This window comes from Propithecus coquereli, unplaced genomic scaffold (assembly GCF_000956105.1).
Source record: "Propithecus coquereli isolate 6110/MARCELLA unplaced genomic scaffold, Pcoq_1.0 Scaffold22, whole genome shotgun sequence".
Classification (NCBI taxonomy): Eukaryota; Metazoa; Chordata; class Mammalia; order Primates; family Indriidae; genus Propithecus; species Propithecus coquereli.
Window position 1 is genome coordinate 9,340,325 of NW_012147189.1, and position 20,164 is coordinate 9,360,488.

Consider the following 20,164-nt stretch of genomic DNA (forward strand, 5'->3'; position numbering starts at 1 on the left):
CCTGGCTAATTTTTTCTATGTATTTTTAGTTGTCCGATTAATTTCTTTCTATTTTTAGTAGAGACGGGGTCTCGCTCTTGCTCAGGCTGGTTTTGAACTTCTGAGCTCAAACAATCCGCCCGCCTCAGCCTCCCAGAGTGCTAGGATTACAGGCGTGAGCCACCACACCCAGTCAAAACTTGGAATTTAAAGGTGAAAAATATTTGATGAGCTAAAGTTTAAAAAGGCAACAAAGATGGCTAAAGAAATGTCATGACACAATGAAGCACAAAATAATATTCATCAGTGTTACTAAAAATTCTGACCTCATCACTATAGAGCTCCTCAAAACAAGCTCCTTTCACTCCTCAGTTTTAATTAAGTAAACTCCAGACTTAAACTGTTGAATCAGCTGTGCTCCCTGGAGGGAAAATGGACAGTAAATTCAGATTACATGGCATGGCTACTGACTGCTACAAACAACTACAGCTGTACAACCTCCCTGATACCCAACAGCCAGAGTCAGGGAAGGGCTCTTTTCAGTAAATCTTAACAAACAAATAACTAAAGTGTCAGAAAAGTACTATCACATTAACCAACTGGAGTAATCATGTGCCCTAAGAAGGGCAAACAAGAAGCTTTTTCTGGGAAGCATTATACAAAACAAAGAGCCCTAAATTTGGATTCTTAAGATCCAGCATCTGGTTCAAGACACGTGTTTCCCAAGATACCTGGACAAGTTAAATTACCTCTTTAGTCTTCATTTCCTCATGTATGATAAGGAAGTTAATCTAAATCAACTGCCTTCAAATTCAACTGTGATTCCTAGTAACAAATAAATTTTATATCCCGAATACCTGAAAGATAACTGCAGGTCACTACTTACCAAATTGATGGCTTAGAACCTGCCATCTGAAAAGTATTGAACTGATGGATTTTTACATTTGCTTATTAAAAACAACAAAAAAGGTGGGGGAAGGGAGGAGGACCCTATAAATCTGTAATACTGTAATATTTTTTACCTTTTTAGTCATAGAGATATCTTTGGTAGGGAGGCAAACAGACATTCAAGTTTTAGGCTAATATTCAAACTATGGATATTAACATTATTTAGCTGTATAAGATTGATGTTTATATTTATTGGCTACCTGAATTCAGAAATTTAGACAGCAGTTTGTGTTTAACTAGCTCATGTCAAAAATCAGTTGCTTAGTGAATATTTGCATTTTTCAACTGTTATTTGGAACAGATCTTTTGGTTCCTTAACTGTTCTTCTGGCTAAGAAAAAAACTGTATTAGAAAATAAAAGAAGTTATAATAGTGTAAGAACATGTGCCTCAAATGTTAATGTCAGGGTTTAACATTGTACTTTTGTAGGGATTGTACTTTTCTTGAGCGTGGCAGGAGGTGGGGATAGGCAGTAAAATTCAAAGAGCTGAAATTCAAACACACATAAATTTTAGCAGGTGACAACTGTTGATCATTTTTGCTACTAGCTAACATCATATTGAGTATTGTGGCAACATGAAATTCTTCTAACTGATGACTTTGGCTTTGGGATTCCCCATTGGCCTTGTTGAAGCTTCTTAAAACACTGTAGCAGTTTGAGATTCTTCTTACTCTACTCTCCTTCCTTCCTTCTTTACCTCCTTCATAGGTTGTGAGACTTGCATTGAGGCCCAAAGGCACTTCCCTCCTACTCTTGCTCCCTCTTCTTTACCCTTCATGGGCAGTTTTCCCAACAAACCTCTTGTACATCTAATCCCCTGTTGACATCTCCTTCTAGGGGAATTTGAACAAAGTGCTTACAGCACCAGCAACCATATTAACCTCTATGTATGTATTATTTCATTTAATCTTCACAAAAACCCTAGGAATACGTTATTCCCATTTTACAAATAAGTAAACAAACAGAGTAGAAAAGTAATTTTCCAATGTCATACAACTAGTGACAGAGTTGGGATTCAAACCCAAGTCTGTTTGACTTCACAGTTGGAACCACAGACCCTATTTCAAAACAATCACTTTATTTAAAAAACGAGATAGACCCCCTAATAAATTTTTTCTGATACCTGTATACTTGTACACATTATTACATTTAATCCTAGTAAATCCATAATGTTGATATTATCACCACTTTACAAATAAAAAATTGCAGGTGAAAAAATTTAAGTAACTAATTCAAGATCATAATTATGTAAGTTCATGAGTTTAGGCTCATACCCAGGTCCTCTCTGAATTCAGCTGTTTACATTATACTGCAGTGCCCAATTAATCAAAATGAAAATTATCTCTTTTTTAGCTTCTATTGTATTTATTAAAACTTTTTATGGGATGTATGTGTTTCTAAGGATGCACTAAAGTTTGACTGGCCTCTGTATTTGAACAAAGTTTGTATTTGGCTTTGGCATTAGCTTTTACAAAGTAAATACTCAAATTACTACTTCAACATCATTCCTAGAATCTCATGTGTGATCAATGAGTGTGTTAAGGTCAGAATGAGTATCAGATCCCAGAAGCAATGGAATGCTCACCTGGGACTCATTTGCATCTTTCACCTCACTACCAAGTGGAGTACATATATGGGCTGCCGGCAGCATGAGGAAGTGCTTAGAAGAGTAAGAGAAGCTAGAAGGTGAGCGTTTCAGGATGGACTATCCATCCCACTTGTACGTACTAGGGGAGCTGGAGGCAGAGTGGAAAAACATGTTTGTGTTTGTGTGTGTTGGGTAGCAGTGGGGATCTGGCTGCGTATTCCTTATAATCTTGTTTGATTCACCCCTTTTTTCATTCCAGTGCTCTCCATAGGGACATGACAGTTAGCAATATTGCCCAAGATCTTAACTTACCTAAACACATCCCTCCACACACACACCCCGGCACCCACACAGATGAGGATGGGATGTACGATGCTTGTCTGGAGCCACAGATCTGATGAAAAGCCAGTCCCTCGTCTTTTAAAAGATTCACAAGAAATTAGTCATAGTGGGTGCCTCTGGAGAATGAAATACTATGGCTGGGCTACCTCATGGGTTGTGCAGATTGTGCTCTGCATAAAAGTACTAGGGGGGTGAAATCCAGCTCATACTCTAGTGACCCAGACCCTGTAGGGCTATAGCCATAGACAAAAGGATGCCTTTGCCAAGCCTCACAAAATTAGCATCAGCTACTCAAACAGTGTATATCCAAAAGTTAAGGATCCTCCAGAAGGGGATGCCTTTTTCTAATCCTTACAAGGTGCTGTATGGGCTATCTGTGACTCAGGAGTGCAAAGGAGTGAGAGTGAGGCTAATGTCTCATTGTATGCCCTTTTTTATCTTCTGAATTTACACCAAGTTTAAATACACTTGATTAAAAAAATTAAAAATATGACATGGAAATTCACATCAGAAGTATTATGTGTTTATGATCCATGGGTTACCAGTTTTCCTTCTACAATTTGTAATAAGGAAATATATGTGGAAATATTCTACCAGTGGAAATATTCTAGTTTGTTGGTAAAACTTTTATTTTACCATTATTTAACAGTAGGAAGTCAGTTTAAGTTATACTCATAAAATTGAATAGTGTGCAGGCCCTAAAAATTATATAAGTGTATTGACATAGGAAGATTCATGGTACATATCACATGGGAAAAAGCAGGTCACAAGACAATATGTATAGTATTATATCATTTTTATTTAAAAAACAAATCTAGGCCGGGCGCGGTGGCTCACACCTGTAATCCTAGCACTCTGGGAGGCTGAGGCGGGCGGATTGTTTGAGCTCAGGAATTCGAAACCAGCCTGAGCAAGAGCAAGACCCCGTGGACAACTAAAAATATATAGAAAAAATTAGCCGGGCATGGTGACACATGCCTGTAGTCCCAGCTACCCGGGAGGCTGAGGCAGAAGGATTGCTTGAGCCCAGGAGTTTGAGGTTGCTGTGAGCTAGGCTGACACCACGGCACTCTAGCCCGGGCAAAAAAGTGAGACTCTGTCTCAAAAAAAAAAAAAAAAACAAATCTAATAATACAGAGAAAAATAATGAGTCGTCATTTCTGAGGGTGGGATTATGGGCAATTTTTCGTTTTCTTTTTTGGCTTACTGATATACTTTAATACTTCTGTAACAAATGAGCACTTTTCCATAGCAAAGAAAACAAATGTTAACTTACCCTCCTGGTTATACACACTAATCGTTGCTTATTGTGAAAAGTCTAATATCTCTAATTTGCCCACACTGTTATCTACAGCTTGTCCTAAACTCAATTTTTTACTTTAACTTTATTATTTGCCTTCACCCACCCCACATTTCCAAAGTGAACTGGACACTATTCTCTTTTCTGACACTTTTGCATCTTTCAATACAACACTCTTCCCTCTCATCCCCCTGCCAAAATCCTCATCATTCTATAAGGCTCTAATTGAACATTCCCTTCATCATGAGGTCTTTCCTCATCTGCCCTCCTGGAGGCAAAATTTTTCTCTACATTCCCATCATGTTTTGTGTTCAATAATGTATGTAAAGTGTCCCTTATATAATTGTGTATATAACATCTCTCCTAGTAGACTATATAAGTGAAAAGATTCTTCATCTTTGTCTAATTTATAAAGCATTTTTATATACACCAATCTCTTATCCTCACAAGATTTAGGGAGAAAAAGAATCAATATGTATTTAATGGCAACTGTATCAGGCAATGTGTTTGAGGCTTTATATGTCACTTAACCCTAACAGCACTCCTGTGGATCCATTTTATATATGAAAACATAAGCTCACAAAGGTTCAGTGACTTACTAGTGTCATAGCTGGTAAAAAAGCATGGCTGCAATTTTTTTAAACTCTGATCTGTTCTTTCTCTTATAAAAACATGACTGTGTGTCTACCAATGTGGAAGACACAAACACATGTAAAATCCACATGAAACACATGAAAACTGAGGAAGGTTTTCTAGCACACCAGAACTGCTATATTCAGATAATACTTGGGAATCAACTAAAGTCAGAAGTTAGAGGTAGAAGGGAGCTTACAGATCATCTAATCCAACCAACTTCTATATTATAGATGAGAAATATGACCTGAAGAGAAACAAATTTCCCTCCACATTTAGTAGCTGAGCCAGGATTAAAATCCAATTGGAGGCAGTATAGCAAAGTGGTTAAGAGTATGGCCTTTGGAGTCAGATGTGTGTGTTCAAATCACAGTTCTGGCACTTGTGTAACCTAGGACTGTGTGTGACCTACGACAACTTACAAAGTTTTTATTTGCCTAAGTTTTCTCATCTATAAAAGATAATACTTGTTCCATAGTGCTGTGAGGATTAATTTAACACTGTATGGCAAAGAACAAGCACAGAATAAATATTAGATATTTTCTCATCTCCTATCTCACAGTCCAGTCTTCTTTGCAGGATACATTGCCTTTTATGAGTGAATGTGAAGTGGACATGACATTTTAAGATCAAGGTGAGTAACAATAAACAAACATTCATTTATTTATGTGATAATGCCTTCTTAAAAATTACACATACAAATACTTCTCAGAGGATAAATAACATTTTAAAAAGGAATCGCTCAATAAAAGTTTATTGAGCTACTCCATGCTAGGCACAGTGCTAGATGCACTGAACAAAACAGATATAATCTCAACCTACATAAGCACTAAAATTTGATAGAAAGCAAAACACCCCTGCGATCTGTCTATGGTATATGCAATGCAAATATCTTTCACATAGTTAAGTCAAGGCAGCATAATCAAACACACATTAGTATTTGAGACTAGCTGTACACATAGTTTTGTCTTTCTATAAAATATATTCTTTAGAATCATAAAGAATATGATGGTCACGAATATATGGTCATGTCAATTAGATTTTAGTAAGTTCCCTGACAATTAGGCTATTTGTTATTTCTCTATATATAATAAAACAGGATATTCAAATGGGCAAGTTTAATTATGCATATAACAGAACAGTTTTGCTAATAAATATTAATAATTCCTTACAAAGCGTTACAAAGTTCAATTTTATGAATTTGTGCTCATTCACTCATTCTCTTTCTCCCTATACCCCCACAAACAAATATCCATGTACACACATGTGTGTGAAAAGCTGCCTAAAGAGATGGTTAGCTGACACTCTGGACTTAGAGTCACCAATATGCTGATGGTCTCTAGATCTCCTGTATTTGTCCCAAGTATTATGCCAGTGTACAGAACTGGCATTTGTTTGAATTCGGATGATAAAACTGGCCATGGATCAAGGCAGCAAAGAAACTGCATTGTTCACATGTTAAAATTACCTTATAGGGATGAATTTATTCCTTAAATCCCTTATCTTCAAGTTTTGTGATCCATTTGACTTCTAAATGTGACATACTATCTACCCAATTTTGCCTGAAAGTGAAAATAAATGATTCCATTATGTTTATTTATGAGAGGAAGTATAAAGCACAGTAAAAAGAGCCAAAATTTAGAGTCAGGTAGACTGGATTCAAATCTCAGTTGTGCCATTTAATTGTATAATTTGTTGGAAATCACAACCTCTTTGAGTCTCAGTATAAAATGTTTGCCAAATAGGGATTATAATTTTTGTGATTTTTTTTTTCCTATTAAGCATTAAATAAAGTAATAAATGCAAACTGCCTGGCAAACAGCAGCTACTCAAGTAAGTATTAGTGGTTGGCTACATTAATTTGAATGGAGAAATCACAAATCAAGAGCAATGATTTAAAAAAAAAAAAAATCACTGCCTATCTAAAAACTAGTTGCTATATAGAAACAATATGTAATCTCCCTGAAATAATTTACAAAACTTTCAACCGGAGAGATAAAGAAAAAACACAAGATTTAATAATTGGCAAAATGGGGATCAATGAGGAGATTATAAATTTGTTGAATTATTAACCAACAAGGAGGTTTGAAGATCAATGTGCTGCCCTAACTGTAGTTGCATTGCTCTCAAAAGGTAACAAGGTACTGGCCTGATGCATCAGGGTCCTTGAATTGAACATGTGCATTTTTCTTTATGAGAAGAAAAATGGGAGCATAATGCAGTAGTACCTAGAACTCTTTGGGAACTGGATGTTTTGAAAAAAATTAATCAGCTGCTTTTATGGGAAAGAAAGGTGACTATCTAAATGTAAGGTAGTGAGTGAAAACTACTTAACTGAAGCATTACTCAAGAGAGAAGTCACCAAGGTTCATTATATCACATCTTTCAAATTTTCAAACAAATGAGTACCTTTCCTCATATTATCCCTTTGTCGGAAGCAATTTCTCTTTACAACTATTCTGGCTACCTTAGACCTCCATCCAAAATTCTCCTGAATCCTTTCATTATCGACGAAGCCTGAGACAGAGCACGAGTATTCCTTACTGAAAGCACACTTATTTACTGATCACTGGTTTCCAGAACGTCAAACGTACATCCAAAGCCCACGCATGAAATTATAAGTTTGTTCTCACATCTCACTAGTTCATAGCAGCCAGGAAAACAAAGGCCATTCTCACCCAATTCGAACTGCAGCCGGAATTAACTCCCAATGAGGAACGACCCCCTCATTCCACTTCCCAAATGTTTGTAAAAGGTATCCTTTCCAGCCGACTGCCTGCTTCCCGGACACTGCACCCCAGAACTACGGAAATAGTACTCAGGAAAAGAGTGGTAAAGTAGCTCTGAGAATCGAGGGTGACCAAACCTTGCCGATGGGAGATAGTAAGGACACTCCTCGATTGTTTGCAGAGAAACTCAGCACTAAGCCGAGTCACGGTACACGGTGTCTTGGGCCTCTCCCAGGGACACTTGGAGACCCAAGGTCGAGTTCCAAATTGGAGACAGTTATTGAGAGTGGAGAAGACGGTATGCCGGGATGCCAGGGGCCTTATTCAGCAGCACAGAGGGTCACGCGCTGCGGGGCTGGATGGGGATTCCTAGTTCAACCCTTGCCCACTCCTCGGTCCAGCCAAGATGCGTCGTGGAACCCCAGCTGGCTGGAAATATTAGGCCCACGAGATAACCCAGTAAAATCACTTACCAGTCTTACATCTCCGGCGCTGATCTAGGAGGAGCCTGACCCGCAGACCAGACTCAAACCCAGCATCAACTAAAGCCACCCTGGCGACGGCTCCAGAGCGTCACTGACAACCACCCGGAAATGGTGCTATCACTTCCGGGGCCTCCTAGCGCGCGGCGGGAAATTATTTCCCAGAGCCCGGATTAGTGAAGCAGCGAGTGCTGCAGCGGTAGTCGTCGCCTCTGCCGCCTTCGCCACCCGAGGAAAGCAGCCCAGACACTCCGGCCGGGAAGGTAAAGGGGCTCAGCTCGGAAGACACAGTGTACCCTGACTCTGTGGGGATGTTTCTTCCCCGGCCGTGCCCCCGAAGTTTCTGCCGCTCCCAGCTGTGAGGCTGGGAAGGGGCTGGGGTGAACGGCGGCAGTGCCTGGCTCTCGCGCTTTCCGCAGCCGCCGTTCGTTCCCACTCTGACTCGCTGCGCTTGGCCACCGAGTTGGTGGGCTGCGGCCGCAGACCCCGCTCCGTTACGCCCGTACAGCGGCGGGGACGACCGCCCAGAGCCTCTCTGCAGTGCAGGGCTGAGCCGCTACCTCCGCCTTCCTCTTGCGCAGCAGCTCAGCAGCTCGGTCCCCCGCCTGGAAAGTGCTAGGCCACCTGCGTCTCTCGTTTCCATAGAACCGACTGGGAAGCCTCGCCCTATTCCAGATCCTTGGCTGCTTTCCATAATTTAGCATCAGTGAAGGTGGCAGGGATCCCCCAGGCCCACCTTCCTGTGACGAGGAAAATTGTGTCATTCTTTTCTTCCTAGTAGAATTTTTTTTTTACTTATCGAAACGGCTATGATCATATCTCTATGGCTACTATAGGCCTTTAAACACAAACATACACAGATACCTTTCCCTAAAGGAAGGGTCTGTGTTCCTAGGGATTATATCTCAGCTGCCCGAAGGCTGAGAGCAAGACTTAAGTGGTTATCCTGAGATTTCTTCCACTTCCAAAGCCTCTGATTAAATATTGACAAAAATTGATCTGCCTTGGATACTATGTATCAGTGTTTGACTTAGGAGTTAGATGGAGCTTGATTTTGGAGGCTACAAGTTGTTTTTTGACGAATGACCATCCTATACAGAGAAAAAAAAATTTGTTCAGACGTTGATAACATTTAAACTGAATTTACAGTATACGTGTCACAGACAATGTGCTTTATGGACTTTTTGGTTTATATTATTACATACGCCTCAATTCCTAGAAATACTATTGATGTGCAAGATGTTCCTGTTATTGGAAAGTTTGACTAACCTGTGTTGCAGGTGTTCAATACATAAATTGTTAGTTTCAGGTGGATTTATATAAGGGAATAAATTTGATTATTTCTAAGTTAAAGAGTGTTAAAGGAACTAGGATGTTGAAATACTTGAATGTTTAAATAAATTTTATTATAAAGACAACCTTCAGTAATACAAATAAACCCCTATTAGGTCTGTTTTCTAAATCCAGATTTTCTTATGCCTTATTGACTTAAGTGAAGTTCAATTATATGGTCTAACATTTTCTTGCTTCCACAAACTAGAAAGCATAGATCATGTGAAAGTCTTTGAAAGGTGGTAAAATGTGGTTATTTTTCATAATCAAAATACAGAACTCATTAAGATTTCATACTAGGCATCCACAATTTCCACTGATGTCTAAAAACATCAGTTTTGGGGAAATCTGTAGCATAATTTTATTAATTAGATGCTACTTTCCTTATATGTATCTTGATTATATTACTCTAAAATAAAGTTTTCACCATTTAACATTTTTAAAAAATAAAACCAATTGTATGTAGGCTTTGAATGATAAAACCTAAACAAAGTGAAGAATGTTCTTTCTCAAAAATGCAACTAAAATGGAACATTATCTGTTACTCTTGTAATTAACTCTTTTTCAATATAATAATAGTAAATATATGTTGTAAAATGTACTATGTACTAATCGTAACCTTGTAAGGACATATTATTGCTTCAAAGTAAAATAACCCTGGAACTTTTAAGGTCACTTAATTTATACTTTGTATCAAAATTACTTTGAAATTAAACTCTTACTTTTGATGAGGAAGAAAGCCTATAGGAATTACTCTAATGATTTATTGATACCAAATCCATTTTGAGAGGAAAATAATGAAAACTTTCTGTTTTTCCTAAGAAAAAAAATGGCACTTTTTAGATTGTTCCTAGAAATGCTTTGGAATTTTAGATATTGGTGTTATTTTTCTGAAAATAATTTATTTATATTTAAATGTCTTTGGTAATATTGTTGATCTAAATGTCTTCCTACTCTCATATTGTGTACTGTCATAGGTTCCTTTTCACGTAATGCATTTTTCTTTTGTACTAGCTGAAAATAGATTGGTTTGCAAAATTATAATGTGGTTAAAAGTATAATAGATTAAATTCTGAAATTTAAGTCAGGTTGGTATTGTACAGGAGGCATGTCGTTTTTGCAGAAACAGACATATCTTTGAATCTGGTTTTACCATTTGCTAGCTGTGTACCCTTGAGCTAGTTTCTTAATTACTCATTTCCCAGCATCCTCATCTGTCTAAGAAGGATAAACAGCATTTGCGAAGACAGAAATGAGCTAACATATGAATTGTATAGACCACAGCAGATCCTCAATAAGAACTAAATCCTGCTTTTTAACCTTAAACTTATATTCCAAAATTCCTAGGATACCCAAGCAGGTTTGAATTTTTATCCCCATGGCTAACCAATAACTACTGTCCGTCCATTCTTTTTTCTCTGAACCTTGTCTCTTTTGTCCAGCTTGCTTCCTTAAGAACCCCTTTATCCCTACACTAACATCTCCTGTCTAGCCTCTGCCTTGTGGAGTATTGGATAGATTGGACATCCCTATTTGCCCCCTCAGCCTCTCATTTATTTCTCATCACAGTCACTTTACTAGCTAGTTCTCCATATCCTCCCTCTACTGCTAAATTTACCATGAAAGAGACTAATGACTGCTCCTTTCCCAAGAAATGCTATGGAAGTAAGAACATCTCTCAAGTCTCGTTACTGGAGACCTCTGTCAAATAATTAATGTTTATGTATAATATCTTTGAAGGATGGGGCAGGAAATAAACACTATATCTTTAAAAAAAGAAAATTCCAAAGGCCAGCTGAATGAAATGAAACCAGGGGCCTAATTTGGCTCCTAGGCCTAGAGGGGCCAGAATTCCTAAACTCCACCTAAAGTTATAGTGTTCATAGCCAAACAGTATTTCACATATGCAGTATAAGTACAGTGCCATGTATCTGCATTTTGCAGCATTGTTTAAAACAGAGATCCAACACGTTGATCCTTTTCAGTTTTAGCACTTCTTCGTTTACTTTCCCAGTTAAATGTTTTTTAGGTAAGAGAAATCTTGAATATCTTTCAAACTCGTTAATTCAAAGCAACGATATTAATTGCATTCAGTGCTTGGTATATGCTTTACAGAAGAGGGGAGTTTCAAGTGATTTTCCTTAGTTTACGGTAGAAGTAGGTTTCCAATAAAAATAGTTGACAGAAATAACAAAATTGAGAAACCACTAGTTTTCTTCATGTGGCCTTAAAACCATGAAGAATACTAAGGGGCATGGAAAAATGATAATGAGGCCATGCATGGTCCCTGATGCTTGTAATCCCAGCACTGCAGAGGCAGGATCAGAGGATGGCTTGAGGCCAGGAGTTCAAGACCAGCCTGGGCAACAGAATGAGATACCCATCTCTACAAAAAATTAAAAAATTAGTTGGATGTGATGTTACATGCCTGACATGCCTGTAGTCCAGCTACTCAGGAAGCTGAGGCAGGATCACTTGAGCCCAGGCGTGCGAGGCTGCAGTAAGCTGTGATTGGGCCACTGCTTTCCAGCCTGGGTGACAAAGCATACCCTGTCTCTAAAAAAGAAAAGAAAGAAGAAAAAGGATGATATAATTTTATGAGAAAATTAAGGTACAGAACTATATAATATCTAAATTTTGTTTATATAAATATTTTTTCACACACACACGTAAAACCTGAAAGTCAACCCTCTCAAATGTTAACAGCGGTATTACAGGCTGAAGGAATTAGAGATGATTTTAATCTTTTTATACACTTTGTAGTATTTTTCAAATTTTATGTAATAAGAATGTGTTAATTGAAATTAAAAGACAAAAATCTGTAAAGCTTGTTTGGGGAAAAACCTTTAGTTTTTAAAGACAAATATATAGTTAAACTTTTTTAGTAAGTCCCTTATTTATTTTAGTTAATGATAACACATAATTTATTTCTAAGATACCCTATATTCTCAAAGTTCTTTTATATATGGAATGGGTTATAAAAGAAATTGTAATGCAGAATAGGAAAGGTTTATCCTTATTTCCTGCAAAAGTCTCTTTAAGCATCCCTGCCTCTATTTTTTTTTATAGCACTTTCCTCTTTCTCTCAAGGGTTGTAGCCTGCTCTTTCATCTCGCCTCCCAAACCAGATCTTTGTGTTCATATCAGTATTCCTGCCTCTACTTTTCTGAGTTCCATTTTCAACATATTCTAGCTGTGCTGTCATATTCTTCAAACATGTTCTAGCTATGTGTTACATTGTAAAGAATTCAAAGGACCTAAAAAGCTAGTTTATAATAAAATGTTCTCAATTAAGATGATGAGTGCTATAGGGTTATTTGCATTTCAGACTGGCACCAACTGCAAAGGAATTTCAGGCATCAGGGATGGGCCCATGTGGGAGATATTTTGGGAAAGTCCATACCACAGAGACAGTTGCTTGCTGTTCATAAAGGCCAGCTCTGTTCACAATCATTATCTCTTTAGTTGTATTACATGGTTTAAGGTAAGTAACTAATATTTTTAATTAGTGCAAAATTTTAAAATATTACTACAGAAGAACATTTTCTTATAACTAAAAATGTAGTGTTTTTAATTTTTGACAGAATAAAACATTTAACTGTCAAAAAATAATGCTCTGTTTTGCTTTTTTTCCTCCTTTTTTTGTTAGGATAGAATCTTTGTGTGAATGCTTTAAGGAACACCCCCATAAGTTCTAGAAATATCTATAATTTTCCTTGAAATACCACTGGTACAATTATGGTATATTTACTTTCTTTCTTGTGCTGGAAGACTTCTAGAAGTTAGTGCTTGATCTTCCATACCTCAGAACATATCACCAACATAAAATTTGGCCATACTTTTAGGGATTTTTAATTGTCTGGGTTATTGTTATGTATTAAACCAATTTTTACAGTGCTCTCTTTGGGTTCATTGGCATATCGGGCTTTTGTGTGTTTCTTGACCCTTGCTGGGGTCCGGTGGGGAACCCGACGGAACCTGACGCTTTTGGGCCACATGTAGCCTTCTGGATCCTTGAGTGCAGCCTTCTGGCTGAATCCAAATTTATGGAACAAATCCTTTCAATAAAGGGATTTGTTCTGTGAAGTTTGGATTCAGTCGAGGAGCCCCACTTGGGCATCGGAAGGGCCACCTGTGACCCCAAGGCCACAGGTTCCCCACCCCATTCTAGGCCATTAGTTTGTCATATCAGGCAGTATTAAAAATCATTGCTAAATGTAAAGTCTTGCTTCAAGTAGATAATTTTATTATATAAAACTATTATTAGATTAAGTTAATGGAATTCTTTCAAAAACTGTGCTGGTTATTTTGTGCCATCACTGGGATTCCTGATTCTGTGAAAGTTTACCTAATGGCCCAATTGTTTTGATAAACTTGTGAATAAGTGTCCTGTATTCTGTTTTGTTTTTAAACAAATCCATATTTGCATGATGTTTGAATCAGGATATCCTGTTATTTCACCTTTGTTTCTTCCCTTTCCTCTACATGTTTGATTTCAGTTTCATATTTAATCATTTTCAGAGGAAAGAAATTGCTTTAAAAAGGCTTTCCTGATTTCTGCTGTTATGCACAGTTTATCCTATTTTCGACTGTCTTGGGCTCTTGATTTGACAGAAAATGCCATTAAATATGCAAAGTGAATTATTTCCATCATATGTATTTCATTGTAAAGACAATATGTTTAAGATGAAAACTTCGCTTTACACACTGACTCTAGTAAGTCCAAATAATTTAATAGTTTTTACATGAAACCAAAATATGTTAAAATGTCACCTTGTTAATAGTCACGCTGGAAAATAACTATTATTAACTATTAAGAGGAACATGGTATGATAGTATTTTTCCTATGTGACCCTAAAGCCACAGATTCTCCACTTTATTCTAGGCCGTTAGTTTGTCATATCATGCAGTATTAAAAATCATTGCTAAATGTAAACTCTAGCTTCAAGTAGATAATTTTATTGTATTTCTATATAAGATTTAATTCTCAGGAAGCAGAATAATAAAATTTAAAGTACAAGCTTTAAACTTTTTGGGTGACAGCATTACAGCAATTTTTATTTTTTCATTGCTTTCTGCATATTCTGATTATTTAACGTTGGTTTTATACATCAATATTTTAGAATAGCCAGATAGACAAGATTTAAGATTTTCAAATCACTCAAACTCCCCTTCTTTGTTAACATATTTTGAAATAGCCTACTAAATAGCTTTTGAAACTCTTAAATACATAAATAAAATGTAAGTAGTAGGAAAAGTTTTTATGTTTAAAACTCTTGTATTCCTCTGACAACAGTGGCTTTGAAGAACTATAAAAATTTTTGTTTGCATACCAAGATGATATTCACAGATATATTGAATTTAATTTGTCTAGTATTTCTGGAAAGACCTATTATTTTGTAAAGGAAATTTGCTTAAAGGATTTTTTAAAATGATTGTCTAGAAATAATGAAAGCAGCATTTTTCCCCAGTTAAGGACATACACTTTATAATCCACAGGTGGCTTTATCAATATGTGTTCATATGTACTCTTCATCAGACTAAATCATTATTTCTAGCAACAGAGTGTATTCTTTGTAAAGTTTTTATATATTTTCAGCCTATATTAATGAGTATTAACAATAAAGAACTATGTTATTTAACCTACATAGATGTTTAATTTAAAAAATTGGATGATTAGTATGGTAAACAGTTCCTTATGCAAGAAGCTATTTACATTTTATTTACTGATGATAGTATTTTACATGTTTGATTACTTTTTCGTAAGAGACCAACCCCTATTATGTACACTTTATAATTTTCTGACCAGGCCAAATCCTTGTAATAATTTTTTCAAAGCATTTGTTTCATTGAAGAGCCTTATCCTTAAAGGTATTTCCTTATGTTCTGTATCTGAATTTTAGGATTTTAGAAGGTTAATGTATTATATGCCTTTGCCTCTTTTGGAGTCAATTGAGAAAGAAAATCAGGTCTATCGAGGTCTAGATATCAGCTTTTTTACTGAATAAAAATTGGTTGGAAGGAGATGGGTTCGCTCTGCTTCTTGGTGCATAACGTCTGAATTGACTTATCCACACAGCATTGCAGGACTACTATTGACAGCTCCTTGGGACATGTCAAAAAGCATTCATATGAACCTTCTTTGCAAATATGCAGATATACTGAGTAAAGCATATCCATTTAGTTCTCTCAAGGAGCTTGTGCTCCTAAAGAGAGGAGTGATGAAGGGAGAGAGAAACCAGGAGTACTGTTACCCTAGCTGAGTTCCTCTTACAAACTCTAAGCAAGGGGAAACAAAGGTTCACTCCTAACTCTGAATAATGCTTTAAATTATTTAGTGAGACTTTCTTTCAATTTTTTTTCTAAATGAATCTCAACCTTTAAATAAATATGTATGCATGTATATATATTTAATATAGGTCTAAATATTTTAGTCTTTGAAAATAGAATTTCTATAAAGAACATTTTATATTTAATCAGTTGTGTGCTATTAGTCCTGGGCTCAAATAGTTAACAGTGTTTGAAGTTTACTTTTAATTGTGTTGAAAGAAACCATTGTTTCTTTGGTTGTTGAAAATAGCCACTGCTGGTGCTCTGCCTATAGCATTAGTTAAATATTAATCCATAGCTATGGTGTCAAAATTGTTAGAGACATGAAAAATTGCCCTGATTTCTCTAGTCCCTGCTTCCCTCATCTGTAAAGAGATTTTTATCTAAGATGCTCTCTCATTTCTACAGTTCTAACCTCATGTAAACAAAATTGTATTCTAGTTAGAAATTATGTGAGTTATGTACCCCCTAAACACAAAGTACTTTGTGAACTACACTGAAGTATGGATTAAGGGCCCTATAAAAATAAATTTGTAAAAACCATGTGATTTTCAGTCTGTCTTGTAAGTGATGAAATTAATATATAATGCAAAGTTGAAATTGGGAATAGGATCCAGGATCACTATGTTTACATACTGTGCTAAATTATTGTGTGTAAATGCTGTGGGATCATGAGTTCTGTTTAATATTAACTTCTCCAATGACTTATACATGTTCTTCAGTATCTGTCCACACCTTAAAAATCAATATAAAATCCTATTGTTTCATTGTCCACAAGCCTACTTGTTTCAAAAACCATTAACAACAGTAGTTTTAAAATGAAGCTACTGTTATTACATTGTTTATAAAGTTTCTATCCTTTTCTAAAGAATTATATTAATTCATCAGTGTGATTTGGTGGCAAGTAATGTAGTAATGCTGACTTTTAATGTTCAAACCAGAAAAAAAATCTCTAAGGTCACATTTTGAGAAAATAACTTTTAAAACTAGTTTCTATCATATGTAATTTTAACATTGGCATTTACAATTAAGCCTTATGTGTTTAATGATTTTAGTTTTTATTTTAGCACTCATAGTTAAGAAAAATAATAATATCAATCCTGTGAATATCTTTAACATATGTTGTCTTCCGTATGTGTATTTATGTTAGATGGAAGATGGTACCCCAAAGCATATCATCCAAATGACAGGATTTAAGATGGAAGAAAAAGAAGCTCTAGGCAAATTGCTTTTAAAACTAGATTGCACGTTTATTAAGAGTGAGGTGAGTACAGAAACTTAACAAAATTTTCAAGATATAATTGAAAAATAACTAGAATTAAAAAATACTGGCCTAAGATGATAAAATCCCCCTTTGATATTGTACAAATAAAATGGATGTGTTATAAAGGAAATCTTAGTAACATTTCTTCATGTGGATTTTTCTCTCCAGAAATACAAAAATTGTACACATCTTATAGCTGAGCGCCTGTGTAAGAGTGAGAAATTTTTAGCAGCTTGTGCAGCAGGTAAGTTAACTGCCTTCCCCTAAACTTTGAATAAAATTTTCATGTTAAAAAAAAAAAAAAGTATCTTAGTCTCTGGAAAGATAGCATGTTTATTATATCAAATATAAATATGTTTTTCTGATATTTTTCTGAAAATATTTGATATATTTTTTGCGTTATTACTCTTCCAAGTAAAATTTGGTAACACACGAAAAATGTTTTAAATGGGCAGAAATATTTACTTCACCAAAAACTTAGTATAAGTTCTTTATTTAAGAAAAAGATGTTTTAACAAAAAGATTGGCACAAAATATCAAAACCGAAAGCTTTTGTTGAAGCCTCAGCTGTTCTCAGTCAAGTTTCTTTTCTTTGATCAATCACTGGAAATAGTGTTTTTGTTCTCTTTCTGCTGCTTCCCCTCCTATCCATGTTATGAAGCAATGGTGGTCCTGTTTTATTTTACTAAGATATTAAATTCTATAAACATAAATTAGGACTTGGTCTTCTCTTTCCCTTTGTCACCATTGATACTCCTTTTATAGTTTACTGTGATTTATCTGGCATATCATTAGTCTACTGACTGCTCAAAACACAAAAGTGTATGTAACTCAGGTCATGTATTGTTTTATAGCTTAACTTATCAGAAAAACCCTTGGATTTCTTATTAACTCTACCAATGAAAACATACATTGTCCATGCTATTTAAAAAGATCACTGATGCCCAAAGAAACTGTTAATAAATGCCCTGAAAAATTTTCTAACTTAATAAATTTGTTTTACAAAGTGTAATAGTGCTGTGAACATTATTGAAAAAGCTTTTAGCATGGGGGGGAGAATATAAACCTAACCTAAAATAATGAATAACGATAGTAATAATAATTTAAGTAATACCACATTTTATTTTGAATTTTAACACCTTAGATTTATGTTTTATTTAGTAACATTTAGAATTATAATTATTCGTCATGGAAAAGATTATATACAATGTTCAGTGATATTGTAGGCCTCTCACTATCAAAAAAAAAAAATAGTTAAAGGTAATGTTGGCAGTGTCGCTTAAGAGTCCCATGTTGAAAAAAGTTGACTTTTATTTGATATTTGGTCTTTATTGCTTATCACTTGTCAGAACCAAAATTCTTTTTTGACTGACAGTTTATTTGCTTTCTAGGAAAGTGGGTATTAACTAAGGACTACATAATTCATAGTGCCAAAAGTGGCAGATGGCTTGATGAAACAACTTATGAATGGGGATATAAAATTGAAAAAGACTCCCATTATTCACCTCAAATGCAATCTGCGCCCAAAAGATGGCGTGAAGAACTGAAACGCACTGGTGCCCCAGGAGCCTTCCATAGATGGAAAGTTGTCCTCCTCGTCAGAGCTGATAAACGAAGTGATTCTCTTGTAAGGTAGGATGTAATCACATAAAAGCTAAAGCCATGAAAGATAAAACAATTTTGGTTTGTATGAATAATTTTTTGTATTTTATTGCAATTATTAACTTAGTCCAAATGAGCTATGGTGATTTACTCCTTGATCTCCTAGGTAAGCCATACTGCTCATTTGTGTGTCTCTAATAGAACAAAATCTACTTTATGGTATTGCTTTAGATTATTCTGGATATGTCTATTTTACTTTCCATGTTACTTCTTTTGGCCAACTCGAGCAAAATAAAAAAGAAAACAGTAATTAGGAGATTTTATTTTTTAGTTTTGAAGTACTTTTAGGTTTTTGCTGTAAAGTACTGCTTTATCACAAAGGCCTTCTTCTGTATTTATATAGGACACTCTTCATGGTTCATACTGTTTCCATCATGATTTCATTTCATTTTGTCCTTTATATATTTTTAGAAGCCTTGTTGGGTAAGCTGTATTCTAAGACTGTCATTCCTTTTTTTTAGGGGAAGTTTTTATCTCCTTTACTTAAATATAATTTGTAGACAATAAAATGCACCCATATTAAGTGTATATGTTGATGAATTTGGACAAATTTATATACGCACTTTCACTGTAATCAAAATCTGTAATATTTACATCATCATATAATGTTCCCTTGTGTCCTTGAACATTTAATTCTGTACCACCAATACCAGGCAACTACTGATTGCCTTTTTATCACTGTTGAATAGATTTGTCATTTTTTAGAGTTTTATATGAATAGGATTATTCTGAAAATACTCCTTTGATGTAGCATCATTTGCCTATCATAGTATTTTTGAAATTCATGATGCATGTGTCAGCATTTCATTCCTTTTTGTCGCTGTGTAGTATTTCACTCTATGGATATATCACAATGTGTTTATTCATGTATTGGTGGACATTTGGGATGTTTTTGTCTTTGCTAATATGAATTAAGCTGCAATGAACTTTCAAGGACAAATATTCGTATAGACATGTTTACGTTTCTCTTGGGAAATATCTAGGAATGAAATTACTTGCTCAGATAGCAATTGTGTATGTAACAGTATAAGAAAATGCCAAACTATTTTTCTAAGTAGTATTATTTTACATTTCCAATAGCAGTGTATGAGAGTTCCAGTTTCCTGCAGTAACTTTGGCATTATTGTTGAAAATTAGTTGATTGTGTGATCTATTTCTAGGTTTCCTTGTTTTGTTCCAGTCATCTATATGTCTACCTTATATCAACACCAACTATTTTAATTACTGTATTTTTATATTGAGTCTTGAAATCAGGTAGTAAGAGTCTTCCAACTTAGCCTTTTTCAAAATTGTTTTGGTGATTTTTGGATCCTTTGTATTTCCATATACATTTTAGAATCAGCTTGTTAATTTTTATAAAAATGCAAGCTGGGATTTTGATTGGGATTATGTTTTTATGTATAGGTCAATTAGGGAGAATTGATATGTTAACAATATTGAGTCTTCTATCCATGTACTCTGTTATCTCTCTAGTTCTTTAATTTTTGTCACTAATGTTTAATAGTTTTTGTTACATAAGTCTAGTACATATTTTGTTAAATTTATTCCTAGGTACGTCATATATTGGTATGTTA

The 20,164-nt window shown here is 35.4% G+C and overlaps 1 protein-coding gene across 1 annotated transcript in view; it reads left to right on the forward strand.

The window, feature by feature from the left end:
* The first annotated feature begins 8,153 nt into the window (after positions 1-8,153).
* The window catches only part of ANKRD32 (ankyrin repeat domain 32), a 59,366-nt gene continuing 47,355 nt past the window's right edge, over positions 8,154-20,164 (forward strand). Inside the window, exons 1-4 of the mRNA XM_012644775.1 lie at positions 8,154-8,265; positions 16,815-16,928; positions 17,097-17,172; positions 18,320-18,560. Of these exons, the coding sequence (XP_012500229.1) occupies positions 16,815-16,928; positions 17,097-17,172; positions 18,320-18,560 (431 nt within the window). The 5' untranslated portion in view covers positions 8,154-8,265. The remainder of the gene's footprint in view (positions 8,266-16,814; positions 16,929-17,096; positions 17,173-18,319; positions 18,561-20,164) is intronic.